The sequence below is a fragment of the Poecile atricapillus genome, chromosome 11, assembly GCF_030490865.1.
Source record: "Poecile atricapillus isolate bPoeAtr1 chromosome 11, bPoeAtr1.hap1, whole genome shotgun sequence".
Taxonomy (NCBI): Eukaryota; Metazoa; Chordata; class Aves; order Passeriformes; family Paridae; genus Poecile; species Poecile atricapillus.
This window is the reverse complement of record NC_081259.1, coordinates 14,493,115-14,517,152: the sequence shown is the minus strand read 5'-3', so window position 1 is coordinate 14,517,152 and position 24,038 is coordinate 14,493,115. Positions and strand designations below refer to the sequence as shown.

At 38.7% G+C, this 24,038-nt stretch overlaps 1 protein-coding gene across 3 annotated transcripts in view; it reads left to right on the top strand.

The window, feature by feature from the left end:
* THSD4 (thrombospondin type 1 domain containing 4) overlaps positions 1-24,038 on the top strand; it is a 238,897-nt gene that overhangs the window by 186,758 nt on the left and 28,101 nt on the right. For all 3 annotated transcript variants that reach the window (XM_058846880.1, XM_058846881.1, XM_058846882.1), the window contains one exon: positions 22,049-22,224. In XM_058846880.1, the coding sequence (XP_058702863.1) occupies positions 22,049-22,224 (176 nt within the window). The remainder of the gene's footprint in view (positions 1-22,048; positions 22,225-24,038) is intronic.

Sequence of the window (24,038 nt, the reverse complement as noted above, 5' to 3'; positions counted from 1 at the left end):
ATTTCCCCTGCTTTCTGTAAAATGATACTCTGCTATTTCTAGCATCTTCTGTTAGCACATGCCAGTACACACAATTTATGATTAAAATGAAAGTTACAGATTAATATTCTTTTGGAACAAAAGTCCAAGGGATGTCAATAGCACTCTTGTGAATATTGGTGTGTCTGAACATGATATGGCTTTAAGGAATTTGTTGTATGAAAACAACAGGGCCTGATACTAATGGGGCTGTGAAAAGGTTCTCTGAAAAGCATTTTAATTCAGTATTCCCTGTAGCAGATAACATTCAAACAGTACATCTCATGATGAAAGATTGTTAGCAACTCTTGAACTTAAAATAACATTTCTAGATCACTTTAGAGATCCGAAATTACAGCAAGTAAAGGCATTAGATTAGAACACTGGCAGGAATTTAGATGATAAACATTGCTAGAGGCACTGCTGTGATCACATGAAGAGCTACATAATCTATATACTCATTGATTTCCTTCATGTGGTTATAATATGGATTATTAAATCAACTCATATACTTCAAAAGATACTTTTTTAATTGCTGTTAATGATTTTTTAAAGTTTTTTTTACACAAGATTAAATGTTTCTGTGCAAAAAAGGTGCAATGAATGTAGTAATTTGGAGGAGAGGATGCACACTGGAATTTTCAGAGCTTGGAATGAACTTTATACAAGGGATCTGCTTATAATAAACTTCTGTTCCAGTGTTTCAGTGTGCCTTGGGCTCAGTGTCTCTCCCACTGCACGAGAGCTGTCAGTGCTCCATAGATAATTCTTACATTTCTGTTCAAAACCAGAGCCTGCAATTTATCATTTGAGTTTATGGAGTGCTGTGACCCAAAGCTATGCTATGATGTGTGTTTATTGTGATGGACTTGAGACTTTCCCAAGGACTTGAACATTGTATTAATCATTGAATGCATCCCTGTATGTGTCAGTGCATTAGAGTTGGAGTGTCTCTCTTGCATCTGTGGCTTCCTGAATGCATTACTTAAAAACAAATGTAATTACAATATCTGGATAAGAAAAACTATTTTTTTTACCTTTTGTTCTTTGTACTCTTGACTGTTCTCTGCTGGAGTTAAACAACAAAGATATTTCTTACTACAGCCAACAATATGCTCCAAACTGTGGAGAAAAGATTTAAGGAATCACTTCTTAAATAAACTAAAGTTAGAATCAGCAAGTTCAAACCATAAGGAAACTTCAGAGTGAATTATTAGTGTCTGAAGAGGAATTACAATCAGTGTGTAAACTTAAGCAGAACACTTTGAATAAAGTTCCTGAGAAATGCTTTTTATGATTCAGTATCCAAGTGAAACTGTTGTGTCCCTATTTCCTGAATACTGAACTGGAGAGTCAGGAAATTCTGCACAGGCAGAGGAAGACTTGGGGGGGGAAGCTGAAAAATGTTTGCAAATCAAACACTCTGATAAAAACAGTGACCTGGCAACATAAGTTGGTAACTCCTGGTTATTGGCTTTTGCCTTATCTCTTGTCTCCACTCAGTCTTGTCCTTCAGTGCTTCAGATCCAATATTGGGTCAAATATTTTCTGACTACCAAACTGGCCATTAATAGATGTTTTAGAAATTTTAGGGCACCTTAAAAGTTTCAATTCAATGTCAGTTTTAGAAGAGACTTGATGAGCAGGGAAGATTCTAACATTTTCCTCTTAATTCAGTTTTGTTAGCTGGCACTGCTAGTTGTAGATATATTGATTCTCTGAATTAATAATGATTTTAATTAATTGCTCCCTGTGTGGCCATGCCTTAATTCAAAAGCAACACAGGTATCCTAAGAGACTTGTCCTTCTCATGAGGGATTTCAAAACAGCCCCAATACAGAAGTGTCTAATGCTGACCTATCCAGGGAGGTGCTTTTCCATGGCCGATATTTTATGCACAGAAGCCCAGGGTCTGATCAGACAAACATGTATTTTTTAGCAGCTACCCAGTTCAGTGCCTGTGATTTAATATTACACTAATTGCTGACAGATTCCCTTCAGAATTTATGTTTAGACTGGATATGCTGGCCTGAGAAATTGAATAGGTCTCATTTCCTTGAGCTGAAAAGTGTGGTGTTGTGGTCGGTTGGATATGGCTAAATGGGTTTATATGGTGATTTTTAAGAATTTCTTGGTCTTCCTCTGCAATTGCTGTTTCAGTGTGTGGGGGGCCTGCAGCTTGCTTTGCCATTGTGGTGTTAATTACCTTTACCATAGCCATGGCTCCTGTATTCTGTGTGAAGGGTGCAAGGCAATGGTAGAGAGCCATGAGGAGTGCCTGGTTCATGCCTGGAGATGACAGGAATCTTAGAAGCATATCCTGGCAGGAAGTTTTGGATCAGTCTGAGTGTGGATCTTGCTCTTTGTGTCATATTCCTGTGTCTGAAGATAATGTGTGTATGGATAAGAATATAGAATGTCTTACCAGGGAGAATTAAGACCGACACAAATTTGCTTCTAATGCAAAAGGGTTATAAACTAACAGGAGATGGACAGAGGTGTGTAATGGCTCCCTTTCTAACATTTCTCACCTGTAATTCACTATTGGGATGCCTGGTTCTCCCTGTACACACCCTTACACTTCTATATCCTTTCAATTATTGTCCTTAAAATAGTTTCAAATTTATTTTCTGCAGGGGGTATTTCTTTCACTAAATAAATGTTCATCTTACTGTAGCCAACATGAATTACTTGGCTGGGATGATCACTTACTAAAACCCTCAAAGCTGGTAAGACTTTGGATAAAATTCAGCTCTGGTGTTAATGAATTCAACTCCACTGAATTTAAGTTGCACAAGCATCTTACCTAGTGTAATGACCTGTAGTTGGAACAGAATATATCCAGGACATTATTCTTTGCTGACCATATATTTTTTCAATTACTGGTGCTGCTTAAATAATTACAATTTGGAGTTTCTGGCAGGGTTATCTTATTATAGTAAATTCCAAGGTGACCTTTTCCCTTCTGGCTCCATTAAATATCCAGCTGGTATCTAAAACTCTGTATAGTGGTCTGTAGGGTCCCAAGCACATTTTGAAAACATACAAAAGAAATACTTTTTCAAAAGCTAGTTTATTCTTTTTTACCTATTAAATGGCTGGTCTTAAAAAAAGACTTACAAAAAGATGGGCTTTGCTACTCCCCTGGGGGATGGGAAATACTCTTTCCTCCGGCCTCAGGTTAAGCCTTGATGGCTGGGTTAACTTGTGTGTCCCAGCTTTCCACCACTGTCTTACAAAACACTTCTCTGCAGGTCACTTGCCATCAGTGTTTTCACTTGGGAGCTCCAAAATGAGTTTCCTCTTGTTTGCTGAGAGCAGGACGTGTGAGGGACAGCTCTGAGCTGAGGTGCTGAGCAGGAGGTGCCTTGCCTAGCAGGCTCATGACTTTCCTCCTGCTCTGAATCTCCAGGAGAATTCTCCATGTTGCTGTTTTTCCAGGTAAATGGCTCCTTGGCCTTTATCCTCTGCATCTTAGAGAAGAGTTTGGATGTTTCTTTCCAGCTGCCTATGCTGGCTGTGCTTTTTGGCTCACACCTGCTCTTTGGTGGCAGTGGTCATGACCTGTTTTGGAACCTACAGAAATCACATTTTCATTTCCTAGTTGAGTCATCATATGACAGAGGTGGTGGTGTATTTTTTTACCATTTGTTTGTAAGTATTGTTCTTATAAAAACAGCACTTGCTTCAACAGAGCAGCAGCTGAAACCTGCTGTTGCTTTGATGATCTGCCCTGCAAATACATCATCTGAACAGCAGCCAGCAGCAATGAGTCCCATTGAGCTGTTTGTTTCAAAAGTTCTGTATTAAAGGAGTATTTTTTTTTCCTTCTTGTGAAATAGGGAAAGATTGCTTTGAAAGGCAGGGAAAGGGATAAAGAGAAATACTCAAAATAGTGAGAGGAAAGTCCGAAAGGCTAGTTGTTCAGTTTGACTTGTAAAACACCCAGCAATCTGGTTGCTTATATAACTTTGCAAACCCCCTTGGCATGGAAGTCTCTGGAGAACTGACTCTGCAAGATTTTCAGTATTTCCTGCTTCTTGTCAGACCCCAAAATCTTTAATTTCAGCCTTTCTCATAGTGTTTTGATTAGACTTCTGTTTCCAGTTATGGACAGAACCATGGAACTTGAATGCAAAAATTTCAAAGAAGATGCATTAAAACATGAAAGAGATGGGCTGTTTGAACAGTTTTTATTAATCTGAACCCAATTAATGGGGCCTTTTTAGATCTTGAAGCTTTAGATTATTTTTGTCTTCTAGCTGATGACCAAACCACCAAGCAGTTTCCATGAAAACACTCACTTGAAGGGCACACAGCATTTGGAATATCAACACATTGTTTGTTCAAGGCTTCTTAAAAAACCTGAGTTCTCTGAACAGTGCATGCTAATGGAGCACCTTTTGGAGTATCCATTTCATGGCACTGGCCAATAGTCAGTAAAATGAATTCTCCTCTCATTAATGCAGCTGACTCTCTGCTTTCCCTCCTTCTTCCTTTGTCCCTATAAAGGCCAACACAGGACTGTGTTGGACATGTCATGTACCCTTTGGAAGTTATTAGCTTCAGGAGTTGATTAAAGTCCTTCATATGTAATTTGTTGCTCAGCTGCATTTTACCTGGAATAAACACTACTTTATAAAGTTGTTAGCAAGGTGTAGTCATTGATGTGATACAATACTATTCTTCTTTTCTTACAAATTTAAATTAAAAATTAATTTTATCCTGTGATTTAGCTGTGCGTAAAGAATGACCAGAATGAGTCCAAATTCATAAACATGGGCAAATTCCCAAATCTCATGAAGACACAATTCTTTTTTTTCATGCCAAGAGGAGAAGTTATTACTAATTCAAATAGTTGTTCAACTGCTACACAACAAAACTTAAGAAAAAATGGTTGAGAACCTGTTTTCAATTGTCACAGATATTTCTGTGTAGCATTCTTTGATTCCATAATCTTGTTTTATTCTGAGCAAAATTCTTTTTTGGATAGCGAAAAACCTTTCTTTGTTCCTTAAGCATCCCTTGATCTAGTCAGATAGAATGTGTTCTTACATCTTAGATTCTGTAAAAGAAACTTTTATTTTTTTGCTGCTCCTTCTCTTATTTCCCTTTGAACTGCTCAATTTCAACATTTTTGGGTTTTACCCTTTTCAAAATCTCTTTTAGTAAAATAATCACCCAGTAGAAATTCTACATGATTAGTGGCTTCATGGTTGGATCCAATAAAGAGATTTCATCTGCAGAGAATATTTTTATATTGCAGCATTAAATTCCAAAAGAAATCCAAGTCTTTTCTTTTACACAATATATATGGGGATTTAAAACTTGATTTATAGACTGTATGATTAAGTTAGTCAAGGGAGATTAAACTTTATCCTTTATTTCTTAGCTTGCCCAGTGTCTTTGTTTTCTATTGAATATTACTTCAAACACTTTGTGTCAGAAGAATTTGGGTGCTTAGAAGCACTACAGACCCAGTCTCCCTTTCATATTTGTACCCATGGCAGCAATAGTTGCCCCACGGTCATAACTCTATTTTTTGAATACCAAATTACTGTAATTCTGAAAATGCTGGGAGCATGTTGAGAGATGTGGGTCAGGTGAATTTCTGCTGTGAGATTTTGGGCTGGATTTGATGAGGTACCTGGCAAAAGTTACCAGCTTGCATGGCTGATCTAGACATGGCTTAGGGACCCCAAGACCGAAGAACTGAGTGTCTGTTGACCACTGATAACCATGAAGTGCTAGGGAAGGGTTTTCAGGGTGTAACAGCCCAGCTGCAGCTGTTGTTATTTGGGTTAATCCTTAGTCCATCGCCTTCACTCCATTCCCCTGCTCCAGCTCTCCTGTGGAACAGGAGAACCCGGCCTTGAGGCAGTGCACACTCACTTGGTGTGATTGCTGTGGCTCCTCCACCCCTGGAAAACTTCCTGCACATCCAGAGCAAGGAGCACCTCAACATAACTCCAAATAAGATTCTGTGCTGGAGTTTCACTGAAACCATGGGAGGTGAACCTCAGGGAGGAACAAGAGCAGACCTAGTGGGAGAACTCTAGCCCAGTATGGGGACATTTAAATGATAAGCCATTGGAAAACTTGGAAAAGAGATGCATTTTTATCAATGAGATGAGGCCTCATCATTGCAATTACTTGTAAGGACCTAAGGCAGCAACACCTTAGTGTATAATGTGTCTGCTGATGTTCAGTCAGACTGCAGAATTAAGATTCCTTCAGTAAGTGGAATTAAAAGTTTACTGTTGAATTTCTGTCATAACACTTCATCATTCTCTTCTAGGCTCATATTGGAGAGGGCTGGGGGAATTGAATTTTACTCAAGTGTCTGGAAAAACTGGAAGAGGTTGTTCTATATTAAGAATGATGGTTCCTCAGATTTTTTGATTGTTCTTACAAAATACTCTTTACAAATATAAAGTATAAATACAAGCCTAATTAATGCAGGGGAAGGCCAAGTCATGGAAATTTGTTTGGTGTGAGCTTAAATTTATGAACACAAAATATCTTTCTTCAGTTTTCTTCTGCCAATTTAAAAGAAAAAAAAAAGAAAAGGCAGCAAAACATGATGCCATTCTGAATTTGTGTCAAGAGGTTGTAACTCTTCAGCATCAAAATTTTCTCATGCAATTTTAGCAAAGCAGAATTCTGAAGAAAAGTCTCCCTCGTGTCTGTTGAAACAAAAACACATACTCTTAAGAACTTGTAGTTTCTTCTGATTTTATCTATGATACAATGAGAAATTGATTTTTCCTATAAACCTTGCCTCACTAAATAGCACATCATAGTTCATCCCTGAAGCTTTTGAGTCTCTAGTTCAGAAGAGCTGCTCATGGATCATTCATAGAGTCCTAATGAGCACCAGACTAGCTTATTGTTCTGCCAGCTTCATTAGAGGGGGAGCTATTTTGCCTTGAAATTTCAAAGTTTGTGAATTACTTTAAGCAAAGGCTCCCTGCTTTATGAATGAACAGAGAATTCCTTCCCCATGCCTGTTCGTGTGAGCTCAGTTCTGAACAGTTGTGCAGATTTTGGAGAACTATAAAGGAAAATTACAGAATTTCATTGTGCTCTTTTTGTGAAGAAGTGTCACATGTTAGTAATTTAGTATGTTGCCATGGAACTTATGGATAGTATAATTTTCAAAGATAAACATGGGGAATTCCATTAATGTGTTCAGTTAACATTGAATTAGTTTGTCCTGATGGTGACCTTTGGGAGTGTTCCTTTATGGCAAAAATCTGTGCTATATCTTTAGCATCTCCACTGCATACATTATTGAAACAAAGATGAAACCAAATGGAATCATTTTTTTCCTACCTTGGAATATATCTAAAGATTGAGGAGGAAGAGACAGACAGTGTGGAGTGGGATGTAAGCATTTGTGGTTTATTTCAGTATCATCCCTAATGCAGATGTAGCAATAGAAGTTTGACACTTTCTGGAGGTGAGTTGATGAAGGCTTTTTTCAGTCTTTTATCTTCATCACTTGTTTTAAGCACAATACAGTGGTAATATGGTTAGGATACCTATGAGGTCTAACCCAAATCAGGCATATTGGAATACAGCTAACCTTTTAAATTAGTTCTGTGCATCTCCAGTGGCCTTAATTCTGTTTACTGGGGAGTACTCTGTAAAGAAGCGTAGAGACCATCAACTTTTCTTAGTATCAAAGTTAATAAGCTGTCTGTCAGATTGTAAGGTGTGAAAATCTAAACCTCAGAGTGCTGCATGTTAGAACACAGGAATACTGTGACAGAGCACATAGTCTTGATTGCACAGTGATGTTATAAAATTTTTAGTGTTTTCTTAGTGTATTTTGTGTATGCACCTGAGATGCAGATTTTCCTGATGAACTTGGTGTCATTAGTAATGAACTAATGCTTTCTTTTCACTTGGTTGAATTGTGTCATTTTAATTTACTATGTTTGAATTTTCATCCTGTCTTAGAGAATGAATTAACACTCAACTGTGAGTTTATGTGATCAGATTATCACATCATATGTGAGTCATCTGTTGCTGTGGTCTTAACATTGGTACAGCATTGTTTATGTAGAGTCAAATTCCTGTTGGATTTTGTTTTTAATCAGGAGCTGGTATCTGTTCTGCATCACCACCTACTTGGGCTTTTTCCTTCCCTCCTCCACTATAAAGCAACCATCCTGTGACTTTCTTCCCTTGAAAACCATGAAAAAGCCTTTAATTTCTGAGTTGCAGCTCTTACCTCTTGTTCCACTCTCCTTCTGAGGCAGTTCAGTGCCACCCCTTGCAGTGAAACTTCTCTCACTAATTGTGCAGAATAATGCAGTAGTGGAATTCACTAGGTCTGCATAAATCCTGACTCTGGCTACTTAAAACCTTAAAAACACACTCTGTAAGTAAGATTTTTCAAGCAAATGTTTAATGTTAATAGTACTGTGTGTACTTGGTCTGAGTTACTGAAGTCCAGGTTCTGTTTTGGCATGTTGTACATCTGATAAATTAAAGTCATCTTCTACAAAGCACTGGGTTTCAAATCAAAGATGACAGTGAGGTGCTACCAAAGGTGCTGCTTGTTGGCATCCCCAGCAGAAATGACAGAATGGAATTAAATGGTTTTTTAGAACCTCTTGGCTGGCATGATGATCCAGCTTTCACAGAGGTCATATCCATGGACTAGAAATGTTCTTCTGAGGGAAATGCAGTAAGAGGCCAGAGCTTTCACCCCCTACATGGTTTAGCATTCCCAGTGCCCATGAGCAGAAGCAGAGCTTCCCAGGTCTTTGAAAGGCTCCTAGACTTCAGTAGATCATTAAGATATTCCAGAATATATCAAGACACTGCCTCTTAAAATTAATCACAAATAGCAGTGTAGCTATTTGGGGCTTAAAATCCATTCAGCATGGTGAATAGTTCCAGAGGGAAAGTGGCAACAGTGACTAAAACTTCTTGCTGTGCAACGCTGACCTCCTTTACCTTCTCTCAGTGGTGTTTTCTGCCGAAATCCACTGGTGTATGGGTTTGTATTTCATGCCTCCATCCAGAATTTGGCTTTTGAAACAAAAGCTCCTTGGTTCTTTGAGAAAATCATCACAGAAAGTGCTTCTTATCTTCAAAGTGTTTCTCTGACATTAATTAATTGGATCCTCACAATCCCATGAGAAGGGTAAGGAGCAGCCTGGAAATGCCCATCAAGCACTCCTACTGCAATGAACTGTACTAAACACTTCTGCAGCCTAAAATGTTGGATAAAATATTGCTTTGTTATTTTTTTTTTAACTGCCCAAATAACTTTAAAAGTGTTTGAAAAACAGGGCACAAAAATTAAAACTGCTTTTGAACTTTCAGCAGACTTTAGTGCCTTCGTGCTTGTGGATGTAAAAAAGCTGCTGTTAAACAAGCAGGGGCAGAGCCTGTGCAGCTCCCAAATTACAATGGTGCCATTGATTTCCTTGGGCCTGGGCTGCCACAGACCAGCTGAAGGGCCTGGCTCCATGCTTGGAAAGTAAAGCAATGTATAGTAAGACCTGATGTGAATAAAGAGTTTTAAAACCTAGTCATAATGGGAGTAATACCTAAAATGAGGATGCATTTGGAAACAGGTGGAATCCACTTTTTGTGAGAGTCAAGAGAAAGACAAATTAAATTAATGGAAAAGAAAAGCAAAACAAAATAAAGTTATTGGTATTTGTGGCTATAACCTAGTATGGAAGTGGAAAATATTTTCTCTCTCCACTGGATTACTGAAAATTCATTGCTCTCTCAAATAATAATTATCCTAAACTGTATCCGAGAGTAAGCAAAGGGAACCAGTTTGCATTTTGGTGTTTAGGGTGGGGTTTGTTTTTGTCTTTACTGAAGTTAATCAAGAAATGCTGTTAACAGTTGATGTTGCTGTGTGGATTTTTGATAGGATTATAAGTGAAAAAATGTGCAGTATTGAAACTCACTGGGCTTGGAATATCTGTATTGTCCAGAAAGACCTTTAATATCTAGTTAACACTGTCAATTCATGGTCAGATATTTTCCTTAGGATTTATGGTCCTTTAAAATAATGCAAGCATGATGTTTAATTTGGAAGTAAAATGGTTGTTAATTGAATGGGTTGGGAACTTTGAAACATTGAAACAGTGATTGATTAAAAGAAGACTGATAAATTCCGTACTAGACTATGTGTAGCATTTCAGTCTGCCAATTTAAATGAGCAGTATTATCTTCACTCTCTCAGGTTTGTGGTGTCTTCCTGTTTAGTGTAGGCAGAAATGAGCCTAAGGGATGGGAGAAGAGCTCTTGAATAAATTCATGGTCTGCTGTGTTTGGTATGTTGCATAAAGGTGAGCTTGCTGTGAGACATGCTGTCTTTTCTGGTCACTGGCAAGCAGGGTGACAGAGGGGACTTCTCAGACACACCTCAGAGTGCAGCAGTAATTCTTGGGTTTGAACAGGTTTAACATGGATGTGGAGGTGGCTCTTTGGTCTCTTTGTTTGCATACACAAACACCAATTAAAAGACTGCTGCTTTTGTGCAATAGCTATAAAAGGTCTTCATTCTTTACTCATTTAATCCAATTATGTGTTCCCCTTTTTCTGCTGCTTTATTATTCCTACTCTGCTTAAGTAAGCATTGGAAACCATTACTGATTATTGATCAGTGATTGAAGACCTTATGCTGTTTCCAGCATCAGTTGCTGGATAAAGTGCTGAGCTTCCTGCCCTAGTGCTGACTGAGAGTGATGAAGAAGCCTTGTCCCAGCGTGGTTAGCACTGAGCTCAGTCTGCTGGGGCACCAGCACCCATCAGTTCGGGAAGGTAAGAACTTAAAAAAGGTGTTACAAAGCCCTGCAGTCCTTCTCTTCATGATGCTGGTAGAGGTGGAAAGAAACAGTGTATTTACATTTGTACTTGAGAAAGGAGTTGAACCCTTTTGTTGCTTTTTTTTGTTGGTTTTGTTTATTTTTGGGCATTTGGGTTGGTTTGGGATTGTGTTTTGGTGGGTTCTTTGAGCAGAAGAGAATCTCAGTGCAGATGTATGTAATAATTTTATTGGCTTGAATGGAAGAGACATTGTTGGATCAGCTGGCTATAACTTCTTTGGATGAGGTGGGCAGGGTTTGTGTTTTAGGCTAGATTTTTTTTTAGGCAACTAGTATAGAAACAAACAAAAAAGGTAAATGGAAAAGATTGGAGGAATTAAAGGAAAAAAAATGCTATGTGAAAGACAGTATAAAGGGAAATACAAAAACTCATTCAAATAAAAACTCACTCTACCAATAAATCCTTTAAAATGATAGTAAATATTTTAACCTGGATTTACATCTATACAAAATCATCAAAGAAGTATCTAGGGATTGCTGATTACTTGGATTGGTAATAATATTTTCTGATACAGACTTTTTTTGTTCAGTTAATTTGTTCAAACTTGCCTTGTGGATTTTTTTAATGTAGGTGACTCAACAGCTTTATTGAGTGACTGTATCTGCAATTCAATTGCTTTATATTATGTAATAACTACCCAAGCCTTGGCAGTTGCTCCCAGCCTGCTGTGCTGTGCACAAACCAGTTGCATTCCACGTGTCTAACATCTAAAGGGTCCCAAAGCCTCTCTGAAGTTTATACAATTGACTCTCTTTGGCTTTTTTCTCTCCAAAAGCTTTTCTTGGTTCTTGGTCAGCCATGAGACCATTTCAGTGTTTCCTCAGTCAGGAGTAAGAGGTGGAGGCTGCAGCGTGTGCTTCCAGTTCAGCAGCTGTAACTGAGCCAAGGCCATGCACCATTGTTCAGCAGGTATTACAGTGCAGCAAAGCAGTTTCTCCCAAGCCATGGCCTTTCCACAGGATCCCAGGATGTGCAGATAAACTGCTGAGCCAGCCATGGAGGGGCAGCCTGGCCTGTTCCTGTGTTAGCCTTTGGGAGCTGCTCTCTGAGGTCCTGTCTCTGGAATACAGTGTGCATAGAAACATCAGAGCTTTGATTTGTGACTTGGCAGTGGCCTGTGAGTGTAACCACTTGAAATTACAGCAGTCATTATGGTCTAGTCCACACAAACCTGGATTAAAAAGGTGGATTTCTTTCTATTTACCCTCTCCCTGATAAAACTCCTGGTTTTGCTTTGAGTCATATTGAAATAGGTCATGTAAAGTTGAAGACTTTGTGCCACTGGTTAAGAATCTGTGCTGTCATTTGGCAGCATAAAGTACTTCCTAGACATGTGTAACCTGTTACATTGCAGTAATTGTTTAGTTTGTGTTTATAACAGGAAACTAGTATAAATTACTTTTGGAAGGGTAAATACTTAAAAGGCTCTTCACTCACAGACAGCATTCATAAAAAGACTTGCTTATTTATCTCAAACATGGGAAAAATGTTCCCAGCTGAGTATGAAACTACATGTGCTGGATGTACTTTTACAAAAAATTAAATTCACTGTTAATGCAAACAGTGTGAAAAATGCTGTCTCAAATGCAGAAAAAATAGATTATGGATTATATGAATTTTGGTTTTAGTGAAAATTAAGGCTGTAGCTAATCGCTTTTTATGGTTCTGAAAAGTGGTACTGGAGATATTCTATTAAAGGGAGAAGATAAAGCTTATCAAACTTAAATAAGACTTAATCAAAGACAGAAAGCCAAGGATTTATTTTTTTTTCCCTGAGGTGGAATTGTAAAGCAGATATTATAAACTTGCTTCTGAAATGTTGAATATTTATTGTTCAGAATGATAAATGAATTTCAGTCTTGTTTCATAGTTTGAGGCCATGTATATAACAATCCCTGTGCAGTGTATTGATTGGGAGACCTGTGGGACTGATGCAGAAAGTCTAGAAGATCAGACCTGAGAATTAGGAGTAACTGTCTGCAGAACAAGTGATCTGCTTGCACACTGTAGGGGGGAAGAAAATAAGTTAGTTCTTCCTAAAAGAAGAGAGCAACTTTCTTTTTATTAATGTATTCTTTCCCACATATGCTTGGAAAACTTAAATTCAGTTCCTGATGGCAAAACAATTATGTAGTTTGTAGCAGTTACCTCATTTACCTCTGTTGTCTATTTGGAATCTGGACCACACTGTTTCATCTGTGCTGCAAACAAAATACTGCCATTAATTAGCCTGACTTATCTGATGATCTGAGATTAGACTCACAACTTGCAAACTCACCATTTTTTCCCTGTGTTTCTGTGAATAGTTAGATCAGAGAATTTTTTTTTTTTATTTTCATTAGCCTAGTAGTTAGTTTGGGAATAAAGAACAGCAATAGAATGAGATGTGATACTCTGAAATGCTCTCTGTATTTGGAATCCTGTGCTACCTTTTGTGAAATATTTCAGTCATATTCTTTGTTGGTTTTGGAGCTATAAAAGTCATCAATAAAATGTGATGATTTCTGGTTTTGTCATGTCTGTAGATTTCTGGGCTTACCTCCAGGTATCAGTTGCATGTTTCACATGGTTTGGTGGCTTTGTCAAATAAATATCAAATCAATTCCATCCCAGAACATCTTTTTTATGTTTAAATGTGTGGACTGCCATAAACAATAACATGATACTGTCCCAAGCCTTTATAGCCAGAAGATGATGCCTGAGAAATCGATAGCAGTGCCGTATTTCCAGCTTGTCTCTGACCACCCAGCTTATTGTGCCAGATTTCCTCTTCGGGCAGAGTGTACCCAGGTGAATGCAGACAGCCTCTCACGAGTGTCTGTGTCATTTTTCTTCACTAGGAGCCAAATACTCCAGAGGATCTCTAAGAAATTATTGTTGTTTTAAGTGAAAGACTAAGGTTTACGTGCTGTTGTCAGCTTTGATTGGAAGAGAGAATGAGTGAAGAATTGGATGGTTTTTTCAGGGCTGGACATTTGCAGTCTGTCTGCTTTGGTTTGTGGCCTGTGCCCTTGCTGTAATGGGCACTGAATTAATCAAATCACCTGTATCCTTACCCTAAAGGCCTCTAAATTAATCAAAGCCCATCTTCTCCCACCCATAGTCCAGTCTCTGCTCCTGAGTGTCTGTGCCCATGCCCTGATCTCCCCAGTGTCCTTGTCAAGGCTTGCCTGCACTGCTGGCCCAGTGACTGCCTGGCCCCACAGCCACTGTGGGCTCCTGCTCCACCCTTCTGCAGGACAGGAAAACCATTTCAGATCTCTCCTCCATGCTGGTGTCAGCATTCACTCAAACCTGACCCTACCTGGGACTTCAGCATCTGGGTCAGCCCAGCCTGAAATCAGCCCCAAGGTGTGGAAGCCCTGCAGAGAGCAGCAGTATCAGACCCTGGGCCAGAGCAACTCACACCTAAACTGGGGCACCCAGCAGTGCTTTGCAGCTCACAGTCTGTGTGTTTTGAGTTACAGTGTTTAACTTTACCACACAGAGCATCCAAAATTCTTGAGAAATTCCACTTGAAATTCAAAACAGCTTAGGAGTATTCATTAGCTCCAATTTTTCATTGCAAGGAACAAAAGCTATATAGCAAACAAAAGAAGCAGTTTCTACTTCAGCTTTTCATTCCTGTGAGACAGAGTGCTCTTTCTGCAGAGACGTCACAATCTGCTGGTTTAGTTTAACTGTCATACAATTATTCCAATTCTTGGCAGTTGTCAGGAGTGTAAGGAGGTACAAAACACTTTTTGTTATGCCAGCTGGAGGAAAGAGTGGGGTATTTACACATGTGCATTTCACTAATCTGGCCCTTCTGACTGAAGTAGTGTCTGGATTAGAAGATAATTCAATTGCAGTTATCTACCTAAAGGACTTTTGCCAAATGCGTGCTGAGTTTCTGTGCTGGGTTCACTAAGGTGCAGCTGAGCTGTGCCAGAAGGCTCAGCTATCATGTTCAGAGCCATTAGCAGCCAGTCCCATCAACTCCTGAAACACAAGAACCAGATTCTAACTGAAACTGTGTAACTAAGCCAAATGCTATCATCAGCAGGTTCAGCTGGAGCTGCATGGCTAAAATATCACATGCTACATTGGAAATGTATCCCTGTTGGAGACTACCAGTCCTGAATGTTGTTTGTTATTTCCAAATCCTTGATTTACACCTATTGCCAATGGAGAGTATTTCCTGATGGTACTGAGGTAGGGTGGGAAATAAATTACTTAAAATTCAAGCCCTGCTTTTTCACTGGACTTATACAAAAATTCTAATTATATCCTATAAGAGCTGAAGTTCTAAGACTGCCATTTAGAAACTGCAACCTCAGTTATGTCCTGCCTTCTTTACAGAAATAAATTAAGGATGTAAAAGTAAGAATGGGAGCAGGGATTTTGAATTTCTATATTTTAAAAAGCCCACAATTTTGAGTTAGATTCTACTGATTAATTTCTAGAGTCTTCTGAAGCGTAGGAGTTCCCTTTGAGGCTCTGCATTTCCCAAAACAAAATAGTAGATATGCAATGGGCTATACATTCAGCATAGCTACAAATGCAAGACATGTGTGATTCTTACTCCAGTTCTCTGGGGTTTAGTGTTGTCCTTCTCTTTATATTTAATTCCTCTCAGTCTACCTTTGTGCTAGCCTTTCTGTCCTTTCTCTTCAGTATTTTCAAGGCAATGGTAAAATTACATACAACTAAACAGCAGTACATTTGCATAGACTTTAGTGGAGTTGGGAATTTAGTCAACCACTGATACCCCTTCAACTCAACAGAAATGTTTGTGCAAGTTAGAAGAGAGAGAGATTTTAATAGATTATTTTAATAGTACTTAATAAAATGCATTTGAGGTATATAATTATAGAGAATGGCTAGGTAAAAATAAATGGAAAGTTCATCATTTTTATCACATACTGCCATTGTGTATATTAATTGTGTCAGTCTTTTTAGGTGAGATCATTTGCAGAATAATGGAATCTGCTCATTTTCAGGTTTTGTTAGAATGATTCTTATCTTCAGTGAATGTTGTGCTGGCCTTCTGATAGCTTGTCTTGTCCTTCCCTCCAGTATAGGGGGCTGGAATAGACAACTCATGAAACTCAGGAACTGTTCAGCAGTGATGTCACTTCTAACAGCAGCTCTTTACTCATTGCAGTCCACACTTTGATACAAAGTAGGAACTGAAATACCCTTGGTGAAGAACTGGGTCGTTGCGTATTTAATTGTGGTGGCTGTTGCGATGCAGTGCCAATATCTGCATGTCATGAACAGCATTAGAGCATTAATGCCTTCACCTTCCCTGACTTTCATAAAGCCTGTTGTGCTAAGGAGGCCCAGGCAGGTTTATTTTTGTGCTGAACCTCATAAACATAGCACTAATCTAAAGATGAACTTTATCTCTGTTGTTTCCTCTTACTCCTTCATTTGCCTTCCCAGTAAATGTTAGTATGGCCTACAATAAATGCTTTTAGAAATTAATTATATGATCTGGGTAGGCATACACTCTTTAGTGTTCCCTCATTCTCTGCTATTTAGAGCCATATCTCAACATTCAGAATTATTACCTTGGCATAACTTACTCCCCATGGAAAGTATGGGAATCATGTAAGTGTTATTAGTTTTGTACTCACAAATAATAATGTTAAAAGTCATCAATCACTCAAGAGCACCTGCTTGAAAAATGGGAAAAGGCATTTTATTAGAGCAATTTTAAAGAAGGGAAACAGTAATAAGAAGAAACCTGAAAATGAAACCCAAGATGCAATTCACAAGGAGTGCTTATGCCTTGCAGTGCAAAAATTCACAAAATGCTGAAATTCTGCTTTAGTGAATGTTTTTACTTGCATCATCAAATCTGCTTCATGAGCTCCCTATTTCCAAAGCTCCAGGCTGTTCACAGACATAGGTTTACAGTCTTAGTGTAGCAGCTGGGTAATAGGATGCAGAACATTCTCTGCTTGAGTAACACTGCTGTTTATATGGGTTTTCCAAAGGTCTGTGTTGTACACTGCTTCCCACTGGGATTGAGGATGATGAGTGGGAGAGCAGCAGTGACACTGAAGAACAATAAATGCCATATTATCACATTTTGCAACTGTCAGGTAGTATATCTGTGTGTGTATTTTGCAGTACCTCGTGTGCCAGAGTCTCAGAAGTCTCAGTGTGAGAATGCTGTGGTCAGAGAGGGGCTTCCTGCGTTTTGTTTCTCATCTCACCAAAAAGGCAGAAGAGGAAGCCTACACTAGCTAATGTGTAATGTTTCACTGGCTGTAACTAATACCTATCAGGGAAGACTGCTAAAAAACTTGGGCAAATCCTGCATCCTCTCCTGACAGAATCTCAAGATTTGGTAACATGCAGATTGACTCTGCTCTTTGGAGATTTTACTGGAGCCATTGAGACCTCAAACCTGCTGTAGTGGCTGGGCTTGAAGAGATTGCATAGCTATAGGACATCTGGCTTTTTTCTCAAAGCTTATAATACTTACTTACAACAGTAGTTAATTGTCTGTTCTGTTTTGCTGCCCCAGCATTTTCCTTGAGCTGAGGCATCAACAGGGCTTTTAGAGTCAATCACAAAAGGAGCAGGCACAACTGAGAGAAGTGGAAGCTTCTCTCTGAGGAAATTGAGGAAGGAATAGTTCAGTGGATTCTCCAAAATGGAAAATGACTGTTTGCTGCAGTACAGAATTTGGCTTTTTTTCCTCATTATGCAGAGGTACTTTAAAGTAGCCTAGAAGCTGTGTGCTGTGACTCAATATTTCTAGACTGTGGTCCATGTGCTCCCTCTTTAGTAACCTAACAGGTATTGTGTATTCCATCCTGCAAGATAAACAGGCATGAAGGCAGGCTGTGTTTCGTGTTTTGTGACACTGAATAGTTTTTTGGATTTTTTGGTGGTTTTTTGGGTTTTTTTTGGTTGAGGTTTGGTGGTTTTTTATGTCTGAAGCTGTCTTCAAGTCCTTTTGGAGAAGAGAGTTTTTGCAATCTGTGCATTCAGAAGTGGCCACTGGTGTTAGGAGTTGCACTGGTGTGGCAGCTGCTCAGCAGGCTGTAGGTATGGCTGTTCTGAGTCAAAGGCCAGCTCAGTGCATTTGCTGGACTTTTCCACTTTCTGGACTTTTCCATTTGCTGGACTTTTCCAACAAGTCCTTCCCTTCCAAGTTTCTCTTCCTGTTACGTTCCTCCTGTTACGTGCATGGTTTGTACCATGAAGCCAACTGACTTATCTCACAGGAGATGTTACCAAAGACTATCTGTGGGGTGTACTCGTACAAGATGCACCACCCTATGCTGATTTTCATAATGCACTATGTGAATATTTTAGATTTGTCTCTGAAAGTGCCATATAATGTATTTTTGTGCAGGAAAGATAAACAGGAGAAGTTGCATGTTTCTTTCACTTCTTTCATCAAAGTGGTTTCTCAGAAGTAGTCTGATTATTTACTACAGCTGTATCTGGGCACTTCCTTTAAAGGTGGGAAGAGTATTGCTGTTTCTGTAGAAAGCTAGTATGGCCAAGACATTCATGCACTTTAATTCAAATTAAACAACAACAGGATTAAATTCTTAAAAGCTTGGTTTTTGATTGGCAGCTGCAAAGTAAATGCGGCCTGAGAGCCCCATCCATCTCACCTGATGCCTTCAGTTTTAGCTTTCATATTTTCCAGATTCCATACTGCCTTCGTGTGTGACTCTGAAGTTCTGATAAAGTGCTAGAAAGTTCTCTTCACAGTTAGACAAAACTATCCCTTTCAAGCCTGAGAACCAAGGACACGGTTGCAGCTTCAGGCCCAAAAAGCATAAACAACGGTGAATTGAAGAGAGCAGTCTGGGAGGATGGGACTTCAAAACCTGAGGCTGTGGTTGGACCATTAACCCCAATATGTAAATGGACCAAAACTTATAAAAGTGTGAAATCTCGTGACCAGTTGTCCATCCTGGGTCCATCTTGGGTGTAGCCCTGGCCAGGCTCTTGTACTGCCAAAGGTGTATTCTTATAAAGCCTTTTAATTAAATACCTACTTTATTCCTTTGACTCTGTCAAGCCTCTGCTCCAGATTACCTCTTCAGTCACCACAGCCACTTGCCTGCTCAAGGTGCCTTTGTTGAGGACTTCTCTCAGAGAACATTTTATGATGTCTTGTCAATCTCTGACTTGCACCTTGAGTGCATCTGCGGCTTGTCAAGGTTCCCTGGATGAAATCACCAGTGGGACATTTGCAGTTGGCTTCAGCAGCCAAGCCTTGATCTGGATTGCCACTGACCACAGCTGAAGTGGAACAGAGAGAGGAACTGCTCCTTGCTTCACTCTCTGTGGGTCAGCACCAAATGAGAGCCCCTTCATGTATATGGGAAAGAACTTCAATTCTGTCTGTCTACTGCCTTCTTATGGCTTATAAAGTGATTAAGTAGGACTTAGGACACTGTTCTCCTAGACAGAAAAGCCTTAGGACAAAAATATATGGTATTACTCTGCATATTTTAGTACTCTTGCCAGATTTAAGAAGTTTCATTTCATTACTGGTACTGTGCCTATTTTGGGTGAAAATGTACTGCAAATAGTGAGGTACTACAGCCACACCTAAAATATTTCTCTTCAGACGTGGTTAGAAAAATAGGAGTCATTCAGCAAGACACTTAAAATATATATCAAACTGCTAATATGGAGAAGTTAATCAGAATTTGAACCCTGAAATACTCCATATCACTAGTGCAAAACATCATTGAAGGCCACTGTAAACAACAGTTTTAGTTAAAAGCTGTTTCCAAGATGAAAGATAGATTAAATGAGCTACAGCCTGTATGAGGAATTCCTCATGAGGAATTAATGGTAAAGCTCCTCAAAATCTTTCATGCTTTGGCTAAAAATATTAACACCATAAAAATTCTTCAGGGGGCAGAGTTGAGGTGGTAGATGCAGAGTGATCAAAACATAAAAGAGGCACATTTTCCCTTTTTATGGAGAGGCCTCTTTCAAATCTGTCATATGATGGATTTGAAATGAAAGTTTAATGTGCACTCAGTTTTTCAGACAGCCATCTTTCTACGGCTTTGTTATTAATAACAATTTATTCTTAGCCAGCTCTTTTTTTTTCTTGAACTCTTGATGATTCATTTATTTTATTTGTTTAGCATCTGTCTAAGAAAAAATACTCAGATCATAAAGTTGAGGAAGTGTTCCACATTAATAAACCAATTTTAAATCAGTCTCCAATACATTTTGCAGAAGTGTTTGATCTATAGTTGTTTGAATTAAAAAGTAGCAAAGTGTAAATAGGGTATAAATAGCAAGCAAATAATATGATTGGATTTCCTATCTAACCTGTATGGAATATTTTTTGAGCTGTAATTTTTCCTCTCAGCATGATATGAGGAATGATAAGGCCATTTCCATGGCTCATATTGTATAAAATACTTTTCAGCTAATGTCCACAGTATAGAGCTTGTTTTGTTGATGTGTAAGTAAATGAGACCTAGGAAGCAAGTGGATGTATGGCAGCTCTTGGGAAAATAAACATGTAGCATTAAGTAAAATAAAAGTTCAAAATGTGTGAATGCATTTACAGGGTCTGATGCAAAGCCATTTATTTAATTGACATTTTTTCTTTTGTAGAAATATTTCATTAATATTAAGCAAATTATAAATAGTTGGGTAGTCAGCAGCAACCCCTCCAAGTCAGAAGATTTTGAATATTACAACCAAACAAGACAAGTGAGTGTCACTATCCCTTCTCAGAGGACATTCTGTTCTGAGTCCTGCAGCAAAGCAGAAAGACTGTTTCTACTGATTAGCTAAGTTAATTCAGATGTCTGGAATATGTACAGACAATAAAAGTTTCATCTCTAATGTGTGCTGCTTTGGAATTAGTGGCATAGATTTAATTTCCCATCATTTGGGCTATGCATGTAAGTTTTTCCTAAGAATGAAAATAGTTGTGTATAATGTTGAGAGCATTTTTACTGAGAATCACCATTATTGAGACAGGGCGAAGAAGTCGTCGTCTCTGGAATAACTGGGTCCTTGACCCTAAACTTTTTTAAGTTCAAAGCTTGTACCTTGAATTTGGATTTTAAAAAGTAAATTAGGGAGCAAGGTACAGCCAAGGGTATTACTAGATTTTGTTGTTTCTTTTAAAGTTTATATTTAAGAGCAAATCGTTTTGTAATAAGATTGAAAATCTATGAGTAGAGCCTTTAGAGAAAGGGTTGTGTCTCATATGGTCAATGTCTGATAAAGCAATGTCTGATAGGGTTTCAGCCTCAATATATATATATATATTTTAAATTACGCAACTGTAATATTGCATAAATTATGCACATATATGTGGCAGGAATTTCTGACCTTAAGGACTAAAAATTATAGTCACATAGATAAGGAAAGTAGGAATGAGAAGGAGCAGAGGCTCCTATGTCACCAAACCACTGACTTGCCCATAATAACAAAGGGAACACACTGCCCAGCAGGACATTGAATCCATATTTTATCAATCCCTGGCTAGTATCTGATTTGCAAGTCACTTTTTTTTGTGCAACAGATCCTACTGCCATTTTCAGAATGCTCAGCACTCCAAGCAGTGCTGTAAGTCAGGACTCTGCAGATGTTCTGACAAAAAAATCTTGTTCTGAAAAGGAAAGGGAGGAACCAGCCAAAGGGCTTCATGAAAAATAACAGGAACGTTTGGCAATTCAGGGTACTCCTGTGCCCCTACGTTCTTGGTCCTTCTGTATTGCCTAATGCACTGGTTTTCTGTATCTGACTCTGTGTTTTGATTTGCCTAAATCACAAAATAGTCCTTGCAATGGGAAGAAAGTGCAGGAAAACCATTTCCTTGTCATCCATGTGTGTTGTGTGTGCTGCTGGTTGGCTGAGAGTCACGTGGCCACCTGGGAGAAACTGTTGAAAAAGGTTTCCAAGCTGTCTTTGATTTTTCTTTCTTTTCATACAGCAACATACATAAACATACAAAGTTTTCAAAGATTGGTTTGTGTTTGGTTTGCTGAGTTTTTTTCCCCACAACTACTAATGCAACTCTGTTCTTTTCACCAGCTTTGTTCCCTGGTGTCAGGAGTACCTGGAGTGTTCTGTGCAGCTGTAGGGAACTGATTGGGCACTGGTGTGGGAAGGTGCTTTCCTCTGACCAAATCTCGTGTTTGTGTCTCCTCTCCAGCCCTGCGCAGCCGCTCAGGACGCTCCATCATCAACGGCAACTGGGCCATCGATCGGCCGGGCAGGTACGAAGGTGGTGGGACAATGTTCACTTACAGACGCCCCAATGAGATCTCCAGCACCGCAGGGGAGTCCTTTTTAGCTGATGGGCCAACAAATGAAGTCCTTGATGTCTATGTGAGTTAGTATTTAAATTATTCTTTCTGATGGAAAAGAAATTGTTCAGTTCATTGTTAAAATGCAACCCTAAAATGGCATTCAGTAGCAACTCTCTGTTACTTTAATTTTGAAATGTTAGTTTTGCTATTTTCCATTTGTTTGGTGTGGTATCCATTTTGCTCCAAATCATAGAAAATCTGAATCAAGCCTTTTTCTCTCAGACTTAACCGATCCAGTAAAACCAATTGAACTTGTTCAGTAAAGTAGAAATAAGGCATACAAATGTCCAAGGGTTTCCTTTTGTGAACTGGATTTTTTCTGGATACTTTCCTATTGAAACAAATTTGGCATAGTTTAATTTTACAGTGAAGAAGCAAATACTTAAGCCAGACAAGGCCTCTCACCATCTCAGTTTCTTTTAAAAGAAACAAGTCCATAAACCTACAGAATGTAGGATTTGAAGCAGGGCAGTTTTAATATGAAGCTGTGATAGGAGACCATAGATAATGGCCATTTGAGAAAGGGAGAAGAAAAATTGTGTCTAAGAGGGAGAAATCATATTGAGAAAGCTTTTTACTTCAGATGGGATGGGTTTTTAGTTCTTCATACTGAAATAAAAATATAACTGGAATTGATTACAACTTCTTCCAAGATAAGTGGTGTGTTCTGAGATTATACACTTCCACACAGTAAAATTCATTTATTGAAAAAACTAGATGAACTGAATATATGATTCTTTCATCCAGCTGTGGCTTTTTTGAGCTTGAGTGCAATATGGAGTAGAAAAGTGAGTGTACAGGATAATTTCATAGAAAAATTAATAGTAACTACGCTGATTACTAAGCTGGGAAAAGCTAGATGTTGGCAAAGTTATTCCCTGTCTGCTATGTGGTGTCCAAAAAAGTAAGGTAATAATTATGCCAATGCTAGAATCATCAAGGTTGCAAAAGACCTCTAGGATCATCTAGTCCTATCGATCCAAACTTCTTTTCCAATTGATTGTAATTGACTGGGAAAAACTTGGGAAAATAACCAATTTGGCTCCTAGACTGTGCAACGCAGACTCTGTGTTTTTCAGATGTTCATGTCATTGTGCAGTCACAGGGTTTGTGGGTTGAGGCTTGGCCCTGAGTTTTTATATTCAGCCAATTAATGCCCAGTACATAATGACCCAGACAGAAGAGGGTTAGAAAGTGGATTAAACAGATATTTCCAAAGTAATATCATAAAAAAGCCTTAAGTTTTGATGTTGTTTGATGTTAATTATGATGTTTGATATTGCAATGCTTTGGTTTAGGTTTAGGGAGCGTAAGAAAGCTGCTTTAGCAGCTTTGCTCTGTGGCTACTGCTGTGGATTGGCACTTCTGATTTGACTGGACCTGAGATGTTTCTGGTTGATAGGAGGAATGCTACCATTCAGTATAGGATGATAGTTTAGTCTCTTTTTTAATACAGTGTGGGAAGATAAAGGTGAATAGTGCTAGATGCAAATCAGTGCTCAGTATGACACAGTCTTGCTCCCGGGTTTGCAATGTGTAGCCAAGCAGATATAGATGTCTTTTTTCAGACTTCATCTTACAGTGCCTGAGTCATGTAATTCTCCATTCACCCATATTCATGATCCTTATGCTCTGTGTAGAAAAATGAAGAGATTTGCAGATGGGAACTCCAAATGGCTTTCTGTTCTGTTTTCCTGAGATCATGCTGTCTTTCTTCCACTCTGAAATGTAGAGGAAAAAGCTTTCTGATTTACAGGAGGTAATAAGTAACAAGAAAAAGAGGTGCAAGTTCTGTCCAAGTGTGAAGTATACATTGCTACAAAGACTTAGGTC